Genomic DNA, 17,564 nt, shown 5'->3' with positions numbered 1-17,564 from the left:
AGGAACCTCCTAAAACCGAGCCAAGTCTCAGTGCATCAATGCACAAGGGTTCTGGGTAAAATGGTGGCTTCCTACGAAGCAATCCCATTCGGCAGATTCCACGCAAGAACTTTCCAGTGGGACCTGCTGGACAAATGGTCCGGGTCGCATCTTCAGATGCATCAGCGGATAACCCTATCACCAAGGACAAGGGTGTCCCTCCTGTGGTGGTTGCAGAGTGCTCATCTTCTAGAGGGCCGCAGATTCGGCATTCAGGACTGGGTCCTGGTGACCACGGATGCCAGCCTGCGAGGCTGGGGAGCAGTCACACAGGGAAGGAATATCCAGGGCTTATGGTCAAGCCTGGAGACATCACTTCACATAAATATCCTGAAGCTAAGGGCCATTTACAATGGCAAGACCTCTGCTTCAAGGTCAGCCGGTGTTGATCCAGTCGGACAACATCACGGCAGTCACCCACATAAACAGACAGGGTGGCACAAGAAGCAGGAGGGCAATGGCAGAAGCTGCAAGGATTCTTCGCTGGGCGGAAAATCATGTGATAGCACTGTCAGCAGTATTCATTCTGGGAGTGGACAACTGGGAAGCAGACTTCCTCAGCACGACCTCCACCCGGGAGAGTGGGGACTTCACCCAGAAGTCTTCCACATGATTATAAACCGTTGGGAAAAACTCGACAGGTATTGCGCCAGGTCCAGGGACCCTCAGGCAATAGCTGTAGACGCTCTGGTAGCACCGTGGGTGTACCAGTCAGGGTATGTGTTCCCTCCTCTGCCTCTCATACCCAAGGTACTGAGATTGATAAGATGGAGAGGAGTAAGCACTATATTCGTGGCTCCGGATTGGCCAAGAAGGACTTGGTAACCGGAACTTCAAGAGATGCTCACGGAGAATCCGTGGCCTCTACCTCTAAGAAGGGACCTGCTCCAGCAAGGACCCTGTCTGTTCCAAGACTTACCGCGGCTGCGTTTGACGGCATGGCGGTTGAACGCCGGATCCTGAAGGAAAAAAGGCATTCCGGATGAAGTCATCCCTATCCTGATCAAAGCCAGGAAGGATGTAACCGCAAAAACATTATCACCGCAATTGGCGAAAATATGTTGCGTGGTGCGAGGCCAGTAAGGCCCGACGGAGGAAATTCAACTGGGTCGATTCCTACATTTCCTGCAAACAGGAGTGTCTATGGGCCTGAAATTGGGGTCCATTAAGGTTCAAATTTCGGCCCTGTCAATTTTCTTCCAAAAAGAACTAGCTTCAGTCCCTGAAGTTCAGACGTTTGTAAAAGGGGTACTGCATATACAGCCTCCTTTTGTGCCTCCAGTGGCACTTTGGGATCTCAATGTAGTTTTGGGTTCCAAAAGTCACATTGGTTTGAACCACTTAAATCTGTGGAGTTAAAATATCTCACATGGAAAGTGGTCATGCTGTTGGCCCTGGCCTGGGCCAGGCGCGTGTCAGAATTGGCGGCTTTATCCTGAAAAAGCCCTTATCTGATTTTCCATTCGGACTGGGCGGAATTGAGGACTCGTCCTCAGTTTCTCCCTAAGGTGGTTTCAGCGTTTCACCTGAACCAACCTATTTGTGGTGCCTGCGGCTACTAGGGACTTGGAGGACTCCAAGTTGCTAGACGTTGTCAGGGCCCTGAAAATATATGTTTCCAGGACGGCTGGAGTCAGGAAATCTGACTCGCTGTTTATCCTGTATGCACCCAACAAGCTGGGTGCTCCTGCTTCTAAGCAGACTATTGCTCGTTGGATTTGTAGTATAATTCAGCTTGCACATTCTGTGGCAGGCCTGCCACAGCCAAAAATCTGTAAATGCCCACTCCACAAGGAAGGTGGGCTCATCTTGGGCGGCTGCCCGAGGGGTCTCGGCTTTACAACTTTGCCGAGCAGCTACTTGGTCAGGAGCAAATACGTTTGTAAAATTCTACAAAATTGATATCCTGGCTGAGGAGGACCTGGAGTTCTCTCATTTGGTGCTGCAGAGTCATCCGCATTCTCCCGCCCGTTTGGGAGCTTTGGTATAATCCCCATGGTCCTTACGGAGTCCCCAGCATCCACTTAGGACGTTAGAGAAAATAAGAATTTACTTACCGATAATTCTATTTCTCGTAGTCCGTAGTGGATGCTGGGCGCCCATCCCAAGTGTGGATTGTCTGCAATACTGGTACATAGTTAATGTTACCAAAAAAATCGGGTTATTGCTGTAGTGAGCCATCTTTTCTAGAGGCTCCTCTGTTATCATGCTGTTAACTGGGTTCAGATCACAAGTTGTACGGTGTGATTGGTGTGGCTGGTATGAGTCTTACCCGGGATTCAAAATCCTTCCTTATTGTGTACGCTCGTCCGGGCACGGTATCCTAACTGAGGCTTGGAGGAGGGTCATAGGGGGAGGAGCCAGTGCACACCAGATAGTCCTAACGCTTTCTTTAGATGTGCCCAGTCTCCTGCGGAGCCGCTATTCCCCATGGTCCTTACGGAGTCCCCAGCATCCACTACGGACTACGAGAAATAGAATTATCGGTAAGTAAATTCTTATTTTTTTATTTATTTTTTTATATCTTTTTCCGCAGCTAATGTCGGCCTTGGCCACGATAGGACCTCCGAATCCCCGCGCAGACCCAGAGTGTTGCAGCATCTTGCATGGACTGGTGGCTGCGGTAGAAGCCCTGTGTAAAATAACAGATTATCAGCACGAGATGAGGACTACGCTAATGGAGAACGCAGATTGTGTAGCCAACAGGGGGCGCATAATCTGCCTCACTAACGCCAAAAGGTACGAACACGTAGCAAGGGACATCTGATGGCTTGTGGGGTGGTCATCGGCTAGCTGACCGGACATCTGGTGCGGGGGATGGATTATGACAGATCAGGGGGACTTAAAGGATAAAGGTCTGTCATTCCAATAGGTTTAACCTCATCTGTGTCTGGTAAGTGAGGGAACAGCGGGACGTGGTAGCATCTAGTTACCTTTCGTGGAGAGGACCTTTCCCATAATGCCCTGGGTTTAGAGGCTTTTTTGTGTGTTTGATGGCTTTTATTGCATTGGTCAAAGGCCAGATGTAGAAGTATGGTGGTACAATAGTGGACCCATTTAGGTGCCCTCTCCTTAGCCTACAAAGAATGGCCCTACTCCACCTAACTACTCCCAAACTTTTGACACCCCAAGCTGCTCGCCAGTCTGTGCTCTTAAACTAAAATCGGTGTATTCACACAAACTAGGAGAGTGACTTGGTCAAATAGATTTTACACTTTTGTATTTGAGCCCCACAGATCTATAGGTGAAGGTAATGTTCATCAATACGGTACAATGTATCAATAAAACTGTAACCCTTTAGTTCACAGGTAGGACAGTCTGAGGTTCTCCATGTGTTCTGAAAGTTCCAGTAAAGGGTGGCCGGACATGCTGGGACTTGTAGTTCATGACTGCTAGGGAAGCACAGGTTTAGCAGCCTTTGTCTTAACTTCACCTAGACACGATTTTAAAGCTCATTGTTCAGAATGGGTCGCAGCAGACTGCTATTACATCTCCAAACCAGGGCACGGGGTTCATGTAATCCTGTATGTGGGTGTCTCGTGTCTCTGCAGTGACAGTCACGTCCAGATGCTGGAAGATTGTGTCAGTGAGACCATACATGAACACAACAAGCTGGCGGCCGGCTCAGACCAGTAAGTATGATGTCATTCCCCATAGGAAGCCAGCTTGTATGTAGCGGTAGTATACAGGGCACTGTGCACTCTTAAGTAACCATCTGTTTTCTGGTTAAGCCTCATGCAGATTCAGAAGTGCGAGTTGGTCTTAATTCATACGTACCCGGTCGGTGAAGACAGCCTGGTGTCCGATCGCTCTAAGAAAGAGGCAAGTTATGATGTTCCGCTAATCTGACTGCTACCATCTATTGGAAAAAAGAAAGTTGTTACAGCCTATCTACATGTGAGCTGGAGATGAAGGCTGGGTATTAAGGGCCTGTTCATGTTTGTAAGTAAAGCAAAAAAGCAAGCAACTGGGCAAAACCATGTTGCACTACAGGTTAGGCAGATATATGTAACGTGCAGAGAGTGTTAGATTTGGGTAGAGTATTCAAACTGAAATCTAAATTGCAGTGTACAAATAAAGCTGTCCAGTATTTGCGGGCTCCATGCCAAAGCAGCCGGTATTTACCCTGCACAGAAAAAATATAACCCATCCAAATCTAAATCTCAATGCACGTTACATCTGCCCCACCTGCAGTGCAATATGGTTTTGCCCATTTGTTTGCCTTTTTTTTTTTTTTTTTACTTGCAAGCATGAAAGGGGCCCTAAGTCCGGAGTACAGGCCTCTCTTACCGATTCACTGTAACAGAACCAGGCAGGCGTCACAAGATCTCCTTTATTACGCATATATTTAAAAAAATTCCAAGCGTCTGCCTGGAAGGTGAGATATATTAATGGCGTGAGCAGACTTAAGAGAACAGATCTTTATTGTAATCGATATTGTTTTACCCTCTCTGCAGCTGTCGTCCGTATTGACGAGCGAAGTCCACAGCGTCCGCTCCGGCAGGCACCTCGCTACCAAACTGAACCATTTGGTACAGCTTCATTTTGACCTAGCATCAACCACCATTACCAACATCCCTATGAAGGTAAGGCCTTCTGACCTGCCCCTCCTGCCACACCCGTCTTATAACTTTTTGTTTTTTTTTCGTTTTTATTTATTTTCTTTTTCTTTTCTTTATGATTTGTTTTTTTTTTTCTTCAGTTTTTCTTCTTTTACTCTCCATATCATATTTTTCTGTTTTTCACTAGCCCACACTCAATGTCTGTGATCAGGTTAGTACATTTTGGAAACCACCTACCTCCAGCATTCATAAGGAAAGGACTGTGTTGCAGGACACAATCGGCTTCCCGCTTACATTAAGAAAGTTCTCTCCCCCCCCCCCCCCCCCCCTTCTTCTGTGCTGCGTCGCCCTGTAGCTGTGTAGATCTTTCTGCCATCCTGTGTTCCGTGATGTTACATTTGTGTCTTGTTTGTCCACTTTATCGCCCATAAATTTGTTTTTATTTACTGGGGTTGTAACGTGGCCTCCAGTGACGTGTCTGACCTGTACTCCGAGCCGTGTGGCTTTGCTGCCTTTGTAACACTAACTGTGAATGTCACCTACTGCCTGACCGGTCCAGGTGTCTGATAAAGATCTTCCATAGATGCCCTTTCCCTACAGAATCTTCCTTTTCTGTTTGTGTGTTCCCTACCCTGCTTTGTGTAGCCGTCATGGCTTAAACCTTATTTCTTTATATATTTAACAGTTTGTTTTTGGAAACTTACAACTTTTCTTTTATCTCACAGATTACGAGAAGTTCCTTGGAAATTCTAGCTAAAATGCACTTTTTTTTTCTTTTTCTATCAAAGAGCTTATTGCAATGTTAACAGATTTTGTAGACTGAATATTCTTGAGGTATCAGTCCCGCTAGGAACTAGTGACATCACTAAGGAAGCTATTTGTGTGCCGAGCCATTCTAAGACTGCAGAATTACAACTAAATTGTATACTCATGGAGTATTGGTTCGTTCACCAAAATGGCTGAACTTCAACTAATATGTGCTAGCTTTTTAAAAAACAAATAGTTATTTACTTTTTTGTTTACCGTTAATATTTTAATACCACTGTAATAAAAATATAAGATCAGAGGTTTTTGTTTTATTTTCTTATTACAGTGGCATTATTGAACATTGCAGGGGTCCTTTTTTTTTTGGGGGGGTGGGGTTCAGCGTCACTGTTGTCCCATGACATAGAGAGGCCATGACGCTGCTTTAGAAAGTAGTCTCAGTCTCTAGTAGCTTTAAGGTGAGAAAAAAAACTGCAATGGTGGGGGTGGGTTGGGAGTGTCTCTGGGTAGAAGGAGAAATAGAGGGGATTGTGGAGGAAGGGCATGAGAGAATGGGGGGGGGTGAAGAATAGAGAGGGAGAGGGTTTTCAGAGGGGTTATAGAGGGGTGGGTTTAGTGATTCAGAGGAGGAGAGGGGTGGCGTGGGGTTCAGAAGAGGGCTGGCGGTGGGCTTCAGAGGAGGAATAGAGGGCTGGTGGTGGGGTCCAGAGGAGGAATAGAGGGCTGGCAGCGGGGTCCAGAGGAGGAATAGAGGGCTGGCGGCGGGGTCCAGAGGAGGAATAGAGGGCTGGCGGCGGGGTCCAGAGGAGGAATAGAGGGCTGGCGGCGGGGTCCAGAGGAGGAATAGAGGGCTGGCGGCGGGGTCCAGAGGAGGAATAGAGGGCTGGCGGCGGGGTGCAGAGGAGGAATAGAGGGCTGGCGGCGGGGTGCAGAGGAGGAATAGAGGGCTGGCGGCGGGGTGCAGAGGAGGAATAGAGGGCTGGCGGCGGGGTGCAGAGGAGGAATAGAGGGCTGGCGGCGGGGTGCAGAGGAGGAATAGAGGGCTGGCGGCGGGGTGCAGAGGAGGAATAGAGGGCTGGCGGCGGGGTGCAGAGGAGGAATAGAGGGCTGGCGGCGGGGTGCAGAGGAGGAATAGAGGGCTGGCGGCGGGGTGCAGAGGAGGAATAGAGGGCTGGCGGTGGGCTTCAGAGGAGGAATAGAGGGCTGGCGGTGTGGTGCAGAGGAGGAATTGAGGGCTGGCGGTGGGGTGCAGAGGTGGAATAGAGGGCAGGCGGTGGGGTGCAGAGGAGGAATAGAGGGCTGGCGTTGGGGTGCAGAGGAGGAATAGAGGGCTGGCGGTGGGGTGCAGAGGAGGAATAGAGGGCTGGCGGTGGGGTGCAGAGGAGGAATAGAGGGCTGGCGGTGGGGTGCAGAGGAGGAATAGAGGGCTGGCGGCGGGGTGCAGAGGAGGAATAGAGGGCTGGCGGTGGGCTTCAGAGGAGGAATAGAGGGCTGGCGGTGGGGTGCAGAGGAGGAATTGAGGGCTGGCGGTGGGGTGCAGAGGTGGAATAGAGGGCAGGCGGTGGGGTGCAGAGGAGGAATAGAGGGCTGGCGGTGGGGTGCAGAGGAGGAATAGAGGGCTGGCGGTGGGGTGCAGAGGAGGAATAGAGGGCTGGCGGTGGGGTGCAGAGGTGGAATAGAGGGCAGGCGGTGGGGTGCAGAGGAGGAATAGAGGGCTGGCGGTGGGGTGCAGAGGAGGAATAGAGGGCTGGCGGTGGGGTGCAGAGGAGGAATAGAGGGCTGGCGGTGGGGTGCAGAGGAGGAATAGAGGGCTGGCGGTGGGGTGCAGAGGAGGAATAGAGGGCTGGCGGTGGGGTGCAGAGGAGGAATAGAGGGCTGGCGGTGGGGTGCAGAGGAGGAATAGAGGGCTGGCGGTGGGGTGCAGAGGAGGAATAGAGGGCTGGCGGTGGGGTGCAGAGGAGGAATAGAGGGCTGGCGGTGGGGTGCAGAGGAGGAATAGAGGGCTGGCGGTGGGGTGCAGAGGAGGAATAGAGGGCTGGCGGTGGGGTGCAGAGGAGGAATAGAGGGCTGGCGGTGGGGTGCAGAGGAGGAATAGAGGGCTGGCGGTGGGGTGCAGAGGAGGAATAGAGGGCTGGCGGTGGGGTGCAGAGGAGGAATAGAGGGCTGGCGGTGGGGTGCAGAGGAGGAATAGAGGGCTGGCGGTGGGGTGCAGAGGAGGAATAGAGGGCTGGCGGTGGGGTGCAGAGGAGGAATAGAGGGCTGGCGGTGGGGTGCAGAGGAGGAATAGAGGGCTGGCGGTGGGGTGCAGAGGAGGAATAGAGGGCTGGCGGTGGGGTGCAGAGGAGGAATAGAGGGCTGGCGGTGGGGTGCAGAGGAGGAATAGAGGGCTGGCGGTGGGGTGCAGAGGAGGAATAGAGGGGTGGCTGTGTTCTTCAGAGGAGGAATAGAAGGGTGGAGGGAAGAGGAAGTACCCGGCTCACAGGTAAATAGCAATTGTTTCTCCTAACGAGACACACTGGGGAAGCAATCGCATGGAGTAAGAGACCTTAAATACCTGCAATGTCATTACTGGAGTTCCTGCATGAAAGCCGTAATCTGGGTCATTCCATCCCCACCTCTGTCCCTGGCCTCCAGCATGGATCCAAGTGGACCCATGGCCGTGTAGAGTGTGAGATCCCCTGCAGCATCACCAGTTCTAAACACCACATACACAATAAACAGCAAACGTAATAATCTTGCTCTGGAACGCCCAGCCAGGAGGAGCCCGCAGAGGTGTTTGTGTTGTGGTGGGTTAATTACAGTGCAACTTTTTTTCTCCATATTTTTAATCCCTAAACCTGGTCTGTCCCACCCCAATCACCTTCTGCATTTACTTATGGCACCATATGTAAAACCTTCAAGCCACCGGGTTAAAGCTTTGCCTTTACCGGAAAAGAAGGAATAGTTACAGACCATGTTAAATTATAGGATTTCTCTAGATAAGGCACATTGGAACACAATAGAGTGCGGGTGACAGGAGCTTGGACACTTTCATATGTTTCTCTCAAAACTCAGGCTCCTCCCCCTTATTACCCCATTTGCCATATTGGAACCTCAGTATTGTTATAATCTAATTAAGGGATACAGAATGAGAGGGTGGAGGACTGGGGTTGTCTCGGAGCTGAGGGAGGGGTACACTCAGTAGCACCTTACGTCCAAACCTGGCATCTTTAGAGGCAAAAATGATTGAGTCTGTAGAATTCTGTGAAGGGGTGTATAGAAGACCAGGTAAAGCTTCAGAGATAGGGTCCCGGAGGCAGGTACCACGATGGCCTCCCTGCCTTGCTTAGAAGGTCTACGTACCATGAACACCTAAGGAAGCCCAGTGCTGGAGGGAATAGGTGTATCAGATGGATGTTCAATGGAACTGGCATGACATCTATTAGAAACTTCTTTGCATCCTGTGTCCAGAAGCAGAAGCACTCCATCTTGTGGATTAATCAAGGCATCATTGTGTTTCACAATCTTGTGCAGGGAAGTGGTTGTCAAGCCACGACCCAGTATTGTCTAACTGGGTTTTGACGGTTGTTTTCAAGAAATTACATCCTTGGACTAGTACGTTCCAGCACATTTGTCAGGAGCTTTTCAAAGACTGCGTGAAGGTACCGCCTCTAGGCTTGTGTCCCTGGTCCTAGATTTCCAGTCCCAGATGGAGAACAAGCAACCCCAGTTGCAGTTGTCACTACTCTGCCACCATTGGAGCGATAGATGCACATTTGCAGACTGTTTGGCTGGTTAAGTGATGGGACTAATAGCGCTATGTGGGACATCCTGGAATGGAGTTGTGCTAATTGCACCACCTTTAGGGTGGAAACCATCTGTCCTAAAAACTTCATGCAAACATGGAGAGCTGTCCTAGCATACAAGTCCACCATAGAGCATTTTTTTTCCTCTGGTAAGAAAACCCTCTGCTGAACATAAGTCCCAGGAGAATCATCTGCTTGGAAGGTGTCAAGTTGAATTTCTGAGGAGTCAATAGTGTCATTACCAGACTGTAACATGTAAGTATGTGTCCTTTAATGTCCATGGACAGTTGGCCACCATAAACTACTCTCTTTTTGGCTGACATCAAGGACTCCATCTTGAATCTGCTGGCATAATGTTGGATGTTCAGGGTCACTGTAGGTCAAAAGGAACCATCTGGTTCGTGTACTAGGTAAGATATTTGAGTAAAAAAACAACCCGGGCTGAGACTAATTTCTCCTGTGGAAAGAAGAGACAGAATAACGTTTCGTCTCCAGGAAGACCAGCATTGACCAATCATCTGGGTAGAGAACTCTGCAAATACAAGTGCTCTCGCCTCAGGTGTCTAGTAGAACAGGACCACTGATTCCGGAAAAGAAGCAGATTGGATTCCAGCACAGGATTTCCTACCCAAGCCTCTTCAGTTTTGTAGCCCTCCTTGAGGAGAAGACAACTCTACCTTGATGGTCTGACTTCTTGCCTTTCCTAGGGGTATATTTACTAAAGTTTGGGTTGATAGATTTTACCCATAGCAACCAATTCTACTTACCATTTATCTAGCACCTTCTGGAAGATAATAGCTAGAATTTGGTTGCTATGGGCAACATCACTTCTATAAACCCACACTTTAGTAAATATAACCCCTAGGATCTTTAGGTCTGAGGGTATGGAAATGATCTTACCCGGTTCAGGACTGAATGTGACCATACCGGAGAATAGAAGAAATTCCAGAGCCCTCTTAGGAATCTGAGTCCAATCCTGGAGTCCTAAGCCAAAGGCACGGCATGCATGACTGCAATCTTATCCTCAGCGAGCCCCACGTTCCTCTGTGAGCTGGCAGGATGAGGCATGATATCTGTACCTCCGCGGCCTGCTCGAGGCACACTCATCTGCCACATATTGGAATATTGATTTAGAGCAGTTAAAAAAAAAAAAAAGATAGCAGCCATTCTTGTTTTAGCTTTTAATGGCAGCCATAAGCCAAGCACCCCCGCTCCAACATCCAATAGAAAGGAACTGAAGTTCACAGCACCCAATAGGAGTACAGAGGGGCGGAGCTTTCAGAGGTAAATGTGAAAGTGCATGCACTTCTGTCACCGCACTCTATGCCCCAGTGGTGCAGTGTCCCACCATAGAGGAAAGATTATTTCACCTGTGCAGGATGAAGGAAATCCAGAAAACATGTAATCCCTTGATCTAGGCAAACTTTTGAGAGTTTTTTTTTTTAATTCAGTCTATTTTTTAAATAAAATATTACATTCCGTGCATGTTACAGGAGGATCTTTCTTGGTTTCAAAAGGAATTACTCCTGTATCTGTTACAATACGCTCTGTTACTTTGTTGCAATTTTATATTTTAGCCTGAATTTCCTTGTAACGCAAACAGAACTTCCCCAGACTACTGCCTGACTTGCAGTCTTTGGTTTTAGCGTGTCTCTGTTTTCTGTGTTCCCACGTATCAAGGAAGAACAACACGCGAACACCTCGGCCAACTATGACGTGGAACTGCTCCACCACAAGGAGGCGCACGTCGACTTTATAAAAAGTGGTAAGCTCTTGGGTCTTGTGTTTGGTCATTTGTAGCTGGATTGTGGCAACTATAATCTGTCTGATGGTGGCGCTGTTAGTTATTGCTGTCCTATGGAGATCTCGAGTGTAGATGTTGCAATTTTTTTTTCTCCCTTGTTTTAAATAGAATTTAAAATGGTATCAGAATCTGTCTCCACATAATCATTAAGTATACACACACAATATACAAGTATCGCATTAATCAGCACAGTCTCCTTGTGCGTACTAGTCACATTGCGTTGCGAATATGTAGATAACGTAATCACAGAAGATATGTGACACTGGTGTGCCACGCCCCTTGCGTCCGCCTCATAGTGATTCCAAGTCAGTGTCGCCTAACGTGACTTTTTTTTTTTTTCCCCTGACCATTTCCCCTTGCAGTTTTGCATTATGCAGGTTAAAGTGTGTTCCCATTGTGTATCTGTTGCCTATTAGGAGATGGACACGTCGGTAACAGCAGGGAACCCACACTGAAAGAGACGGTTACACTGAAGTGGTGCACACCAAGGACAAACAGCGTGGGTGAGTATAGAGGGTGGCTATTAGTCAGCCATGGGATCATATGTGCACATAGGACTGCCTGGGCAGGAGGGGTCTGGGACTCCAGGTCGACAACAAAAAGGTCGACGCCAATTGGTCGACACACCTTAGGTCGGCATGGACAAAAGGTCGACAGGAACAAGGTCGACATGGAAAAAGGTCAACATGAGTTTTTTATGTTTTTTTTGGTGTCGTTTTCTTCGTAGAGTGACCGGGAACCCCAATTAGTGCACCGCGTCCCCTCGCATGGTGCCTTCGCTTCGCTCGGCACAGATTACCGTTCCAATCGTAGTCCACATGGATCGTTAAGTATGAAAAAGTTCCAAAAAAGAAAAAAATTGTGAGAAACTCATGTCGACCCTTTTCCATGTCGACCGTGTCCCCGTCGACCTTTTGTCCATGTCGACCTAAGGTGTGTCGACCAATTGGCGTCGACCTTTTTGTTGTCGACCTGGAGTCCGGATACCGGCAGGAGTCCCCTGATCGTCTGCCGCTGTCCCAGCTCCTGACCAGGCTGCGCTTAGTCCATTGGTGTAGCACCTTGCGCTCCATGACCTATGCTGCCCTGGGCATCCAATGGGAGAGACGGAACACCTGGGCTTCTGGAAAGTCCTATTCCAACTAACTGGAATTGTCACCCTCCCTGGGGTCACCTAAATGTAACCCCCCTCCCTCACCCACAGCCTAACCCTAACCATTCCCGGGGTCGCCTAACCTCCCCACAACCCGCAGCCTAAACCTAACCATCCCCAGGGTCGCCTAACCTCCCCACCACCCGCGGCCTAAACCTAACCCTCCTTTCCCCGCAGCCTAACCCTAACCATCCCCGGGGTCGCCTAAACCTCCCCTCCCCACCACCCACAGCCTAAACCTAACCACCTCCCTCCTCCACCCGCAGCCTAAACCCTAACCCCCTCCCTCCTCCACCAGCAGCCTAACCCTAACCATCCCCGGGGTCGCCTAAACCTCCCCTCCCCACCACCCACAGCCTAAACCTAACCCCCTCCCTCCTCCACCCGCAGCCTAAACCTAACCACCTCCCTCCGCCACAGCCTAACTCTAACCATCCCCGGGGTCGCCTAAACCTCCCCTCCCCACCACCCGCAGCCTAAACCTAACCACCTCCCTCCTCCGCAGCCTAAGCCTAACCATCCCCGGGGTCGCCCCTAGATCTAAATCCCCACCTGCAGCCTAAACCTCCCCCTGCCCACCACCTGCAGCCTAAACCTAACCCCCCCTCCCCCCGCAGCCTAACCCTAACCATCCCCGGGGTCGCCTAAATCTACTCGGCACACTTGTGGCCGGGCAGAAGGTTTCCCCCGGAACCCTCCCCAGAAGTGGTCTCTGTGCAGCGCAGTCACGTGACCGTGTGTGCGCAGACCCCCTGGAGCCCCTGTCCCTGCGGGTGCTGGATGATACATCTAGACGAAGAGATTGCATATTGAAAAGCGATCCTGAGCAGTAAGATGCCGCCCAGATTGCGTTCAATATGCAGTCAATGATAAATGGGCCCCTAGATGCTTTATCTTCACCCCTTGTCTCACATATTCCCCTTTCACATCGCACAAATAACCCGGTATCGACCCGGCATATTGCCGGGTCGACACGGGTCAGTGTGCGATGTGAAAGCGCCATGGCGGAATTCTCGGGTCGCCTGACCCAGTAATTCAACCCGGGAATAAAGCAGTGTTATTCCCGGGTTGAATACCTGGTCACTGGCAGTGTTAACGGATTCCCGGGTCAAGGCGACCCGGAACCTGTTTACTAGATAGGGAGAGGAGGTGCGGAGATGAGCTCATCTCCCAGCGCCGCCACCGCTGCTATCTCCGCCTCCCCGCCGCTATGGCAACTGACACGGCACATTGCCAGCGCAGAGGATCCAATTCCGGATCCCACCCGGAAAGGACCCGTTTCCAATTCCCGGGTGGGATCCGGCATTGGAGATGTGAAAGGGGTAAGAGAAACTGGAAACAAAAATTTAATCTTATTTGCAATTTTTTTTTAATTACAATTATGTTCTTTTCAATTAATGTTCTGTTTTCTTGCCCCCTAGAACTGCACTATTGTATAGGGGCGTTCCGGATATCTCCCGTAGACGTTAATAGCCGCCCGTCATCCTGTCTCACCAACTTCCTTCTAAATGGTGAGAGATCTCCGTGAGTGTGAGCCAGTTGTCCGGCGCATCTGTAATACTAATGTCCGTGTGTGCAATGAGCGATCACTTAGGATTACCGGTTCCGTCCTCTTGCAGGTCGCTCGGTGCTGCTGGAGCAGCCTCGCAAGTCTGGATCCAAGGTCATCAGCCACATGCTCAGCAGCCACGGCGGGGAGATCTTCCTGCACGTGCTCAGCAGTTCCCGCTCCATATTGGAGGACCCCCCGTCAATAAGCGAGGGCTGCGGAGGAAGGGTCACCGATTACAGAATTACGGTAAGCTCCTCCCTCTGTTCCCAGTGATCCCCAGAATGTGCTGGCGAGTGACTATAGGTGTATGCTTGCATATGACTCTGCCGCCATCTAGTGACTACAGGTGTAAGCTTACATATGACTCTGCCGCCATCTAGTGACTACAGGTGTATGCTTACATGTGAGACTGCCGCCATCTAGTGACTACAGGTGTATGCTTACATATGACTCTGCCGCCATCTAGTGACTACAGGTGTAAGCTTACATATGACTCTGCCGCCATCTAGTGACTACAGGTGTAAGCTTACATATGACTCTGCCGCCATCTAGTGACTACAGGTGTAAGCTTACATATGACTCTGCCGCCATCTAGTGACTACAGGTGTAAGCTTAGATGTGGCTCTGCCGCCATCTAGTGACTACAGGTGTAAGCTTACATATGACTCTGCCGCCATCTAGTGACTACAGGTGTAAGCTTAGATGTGGCTCTGCTGCCATCTAGTGACTACAGGTGTATGCTTACATGTGAGACTGCTGCCATCTAGTGACTACAGGTGTATGCTTACATATGACTCTGCCGCCATCTAGTGACTACAGGTGTATGCTTACATGTGACTCTGCCACCATCTAGTGACTACAGGTGTATGTTTACATGTGACTCTGCTGCCATCTAGTGACTACAGGTGTATGCTTACATATGACTCTGCCGCCATCTAGTGACTACAGGTGTATGCTTACATGTGACTCTGCCGCCATCTAGTGACTACAGGTGTATGCTTACATGTGACTCTGCCACCATCTAGTGACTACAGGTGTATGTTTACATGTGACTCTGCTGCCATCTAGTGACTACAGGTGTATGTTTACATGTGACTCTGCTGCCATCTAGTGACTACAGGTGTATGCTTACATATGACTCTGCCGCCATCTAGTGACTACAGGTGTAAGCTTACATATGACTCTGCCGCCATCTAGTGACTACAGGTGTAAGCTTACATATGACTCTGCCGCCATCTAGTGACTACAGGTGTAAGCTTACATATGACTCTGCCGCCATCTAGTGACTACAGGTGTAAGCTTACATATGACTCTGCCGCCATCTAGTGACTACAGGTGTAAGCTTAGATGTGGCTCTGCCGCCATCTAGTGACTACAGGTGTAAGCTTACATATGACTCTGCCGCCATCTAGTGACTACAGGTGTAAGCTTAGATGTGGCTCTGCTGCCATCTAGTGACTACAGGTGTATGCTTACATGTGAGACTGCTGCCATCTAGTGACTACAGGTGTATGCTTACATATGACTCTGCCGCCATCTAGTGACTACAGGTGTATGCTTACATGTGACTCTGCCACCATCTAGTGACTACAGGTGTATGTTTACATGTGACTCTGCCGCCATCTAGTGACTACAGGTGTATGCTTACATATGACTCTGCCGCCATCTAGTGACACAGGTGTATACTTACATGTGACTCTGCCACCATCTAGTGACTACAGGTGTATGCTTACATTTGACTCTGCCGCCATCTAGTGACACAGGTGTATACTTACATGTGACTCTGCCACCATCTAGTGACTACAGGTGTATGCTTAGATGTGACTCTGCTGCCATCTAGTGACTACAGGTGTATGCCATCTAGTGACTACAGGTGTATGCTTACATATGACTCTGCCGCCATCTAGTGACTACAGGTGTATGCTTACATATGACTCTGCCGCCATCTAGTGACTATAGTGACTACAGGTGTATGCTTACATATGACTCTGCCGCCATCTAGTGACTACAGGTGTAAGCTTACATGTGACTCTGCCGCCATCTAGTGACTACAGGTGTATGCTTACATGTGAGACTGCTGCCATCTAGTGACTACAGGTGTATGCTTACATATGACTCTGCCGCCATCTAGTGACTACAGGTGTATGCTTACATGTGACTCTGCCACCATCTAGTGACTACAGGTGTATGTTTACATGTGACTCTGCTGCCATCTAGTGACTACAGGTGTATGCTTACATGTGACTCTGCCACCATCTAGTGACTACAGGTGTATGTTTACATGTGACTCTGCTGCCATCTAGTGACTACAGGTGTATGCTTACATATGACTCTGCCGCCATCTAGTGACTACAGGTGTATGCTTACATGTGACTCTGCCACCATCTAGTGACTACAGGTGTATGTTTACATGTGACTCTGCTGCCATCTAGTGACTACAGGTGTATGTTTACATGTGACTCTGCTGCCATCTAGTGACTACAGGTGTATGCTTACATATGACTCTGCCGCCATCTAGTGACTACAGGTGTAAGCTTACATATGACTCTGCCGCCATCTAGTGACTACAGGTGTAAGCTTACATATGACTCTGCCGCCATCTAGTGACTACAGGTGTAAGCTTACATATGACTCTGCCGCCATCTAGTGACTACAGGTGTAAGCTTACATATGACTCTGCCGCCATCTAGTGACTACAGGTGTAAGCTTAGATGTGGCTCTGCCGCCATCTAGTGACTACAGGTGTAAGCTTACATATGACTCTGCCGCGATCTAGTGACTACAGGTGTATGCTTACATGTGACTCTGCCACCATCTAGTGACTACAGGTGTATGTTTACATGTGACTCTGCTGCCATCTAGTGACTACAGGTGTATGTTTACATCTGACTCTGCTGCCATCTAGTGACTACAGGTGTATGCTTACATATGACTGCCGCCATCTAGTGACTACAGGTGTATGCTTACATATGACTCTGCCGCCATGTAGTGACTACAGGTGTATGCTTACATTTGACTCTGCCGCCATCTAGTGACACAGGTGTATACTTACATGTGACTCTGCCACCATCTAGTGACTACAGGTGTATGCTTACATTTGACTCTGCCGCCATCTAGTGACACAGGTGTATACTTACATGTGACTCTGCCACCATCTAGTGACTACAGGTGTATGCTTAGATGTGACTCTGCTGCCATCTAGTGACTACAGGTGTAAGCTTAGATGTGGCTCTGCTGCCATCTAGTGACTACAGGTGTATGCCATCTAGTGACTACAGGTGTATGCCATCTAGTGACTACAGGTGTATGCTTACATATGACTCTGCCGCCATCTAGTGACTACAGGTGTATGCTTACATATGACTCTGCCGCCATCTAGTGACTACAGGTGTAAGCTTACATGTGACTCTGCCGCCATCTAGTGACTACAGGTGTATACTTACATATGACTCTGCCGCCATCTAGTGACTACAGGTTTAAGCTTAGATGTGGCTCTGCTGTCATCTAGTGACTACAGGTGTATGCTTACATGTGACTCTGCTGCCATCTAGTGACTACAGGTGTATGCTTACATGTGACTCTGCTGCCATCTAGTGACTACAGGTGTATGCTTACATATGACTGCCGCCATCTAGTGACTACAGGTGTATGCTTACATATGACTCTGCCGCCATCTAGTGACTACAGGTGTATGCTTACATTTGACTCTGCCGCCATCTAGTGACACAGGTGTATGCTTACATGCGACTCTGCTGCCATCTAGTGACTACAGGTGTATGCTTACATGTGACTGCCGCCATCTAGTGACACAGGTGTATGCTTAGATGTGACTCTGCTGCCATCTAGTGACACAGGTGTATGCTTAGATGTGACTCTACCGCCATCTAGTGACTACAGGTGTATG

The 17,564-nt window shown here is 49.4% G+C and overlaps 1 protein-coding gene across 2 annotated transcripts in view; it reads left to right on the top strand.

Annotated features, from left to right (window-relative positions):
- The window catches only part of INTS13 (integrator complex subunit 13), a 67,760-nt gene that overhangs the window by 32,031 nt on the left and 18,165 nt on the right, over window positions 1-17,564 (top strand). Inside the window, exons 4-12 of one of the 2 annotated variants that reach the window (XM_063929107.1) lie at window positions 2,576-2,778; window positions 3,591-3,671; window positions 3,771-3,861; window positions 4,497-4,625; window positions 4,789-4,812; window positions 10,832-10,916; window positions 11,372-11,458; window positions 13,530-13,619; window positions 13,728-13,906. In XM_063929107.1, the coding sequence (XP_063785177.1) occupies window positions 2,576-2,778; window positions 3,591-3,671; window positions 3,771-3,861; window positions 4,497-4,625; window positions 4,789-4,812; window positions 10,832-10,916; window positions 11,372-11,458; window positions 13,530-13,619; window positions 13,728-13,906 (969 nt within the window). The remainder of the gene's footprint in view (window positions 1-2,575; window positions 2,779-3,590; window positions 3,672-3,770; window positions 3,862-4,496; window positions 4,626-4,788; window positions 4,813-10,831; window positions 10,917-11,371; window positions 11,459-13,529; window positions 13,620-13,727; window positions 13,907-17,564) is intronic. The other variant, XM_063929108.1, reaches the window with a different exon arrangement.

The sequence above is a fragment of the Pseudophryne corroboree genome, chromosome 6 (genome assembly GCF_028390025.1).
Source record: "Pseudophryne corroboree isolate aPseCor3 chromosome 6, aPseCor3.hap2, whole genome shotgun sequence".
In the NCBI taxonomy this organism is placed as follows: Eukaryota; Metazoa; Chordata; class Amphibia; order Anura; family Myobatrachidae; genus Pseudophryne; species Pseudophryne corroboree.
Note: the sequence above shows the minus strand (reverse complement) of the source record. Positions and strands in the feature narration are given on the sequence as shown.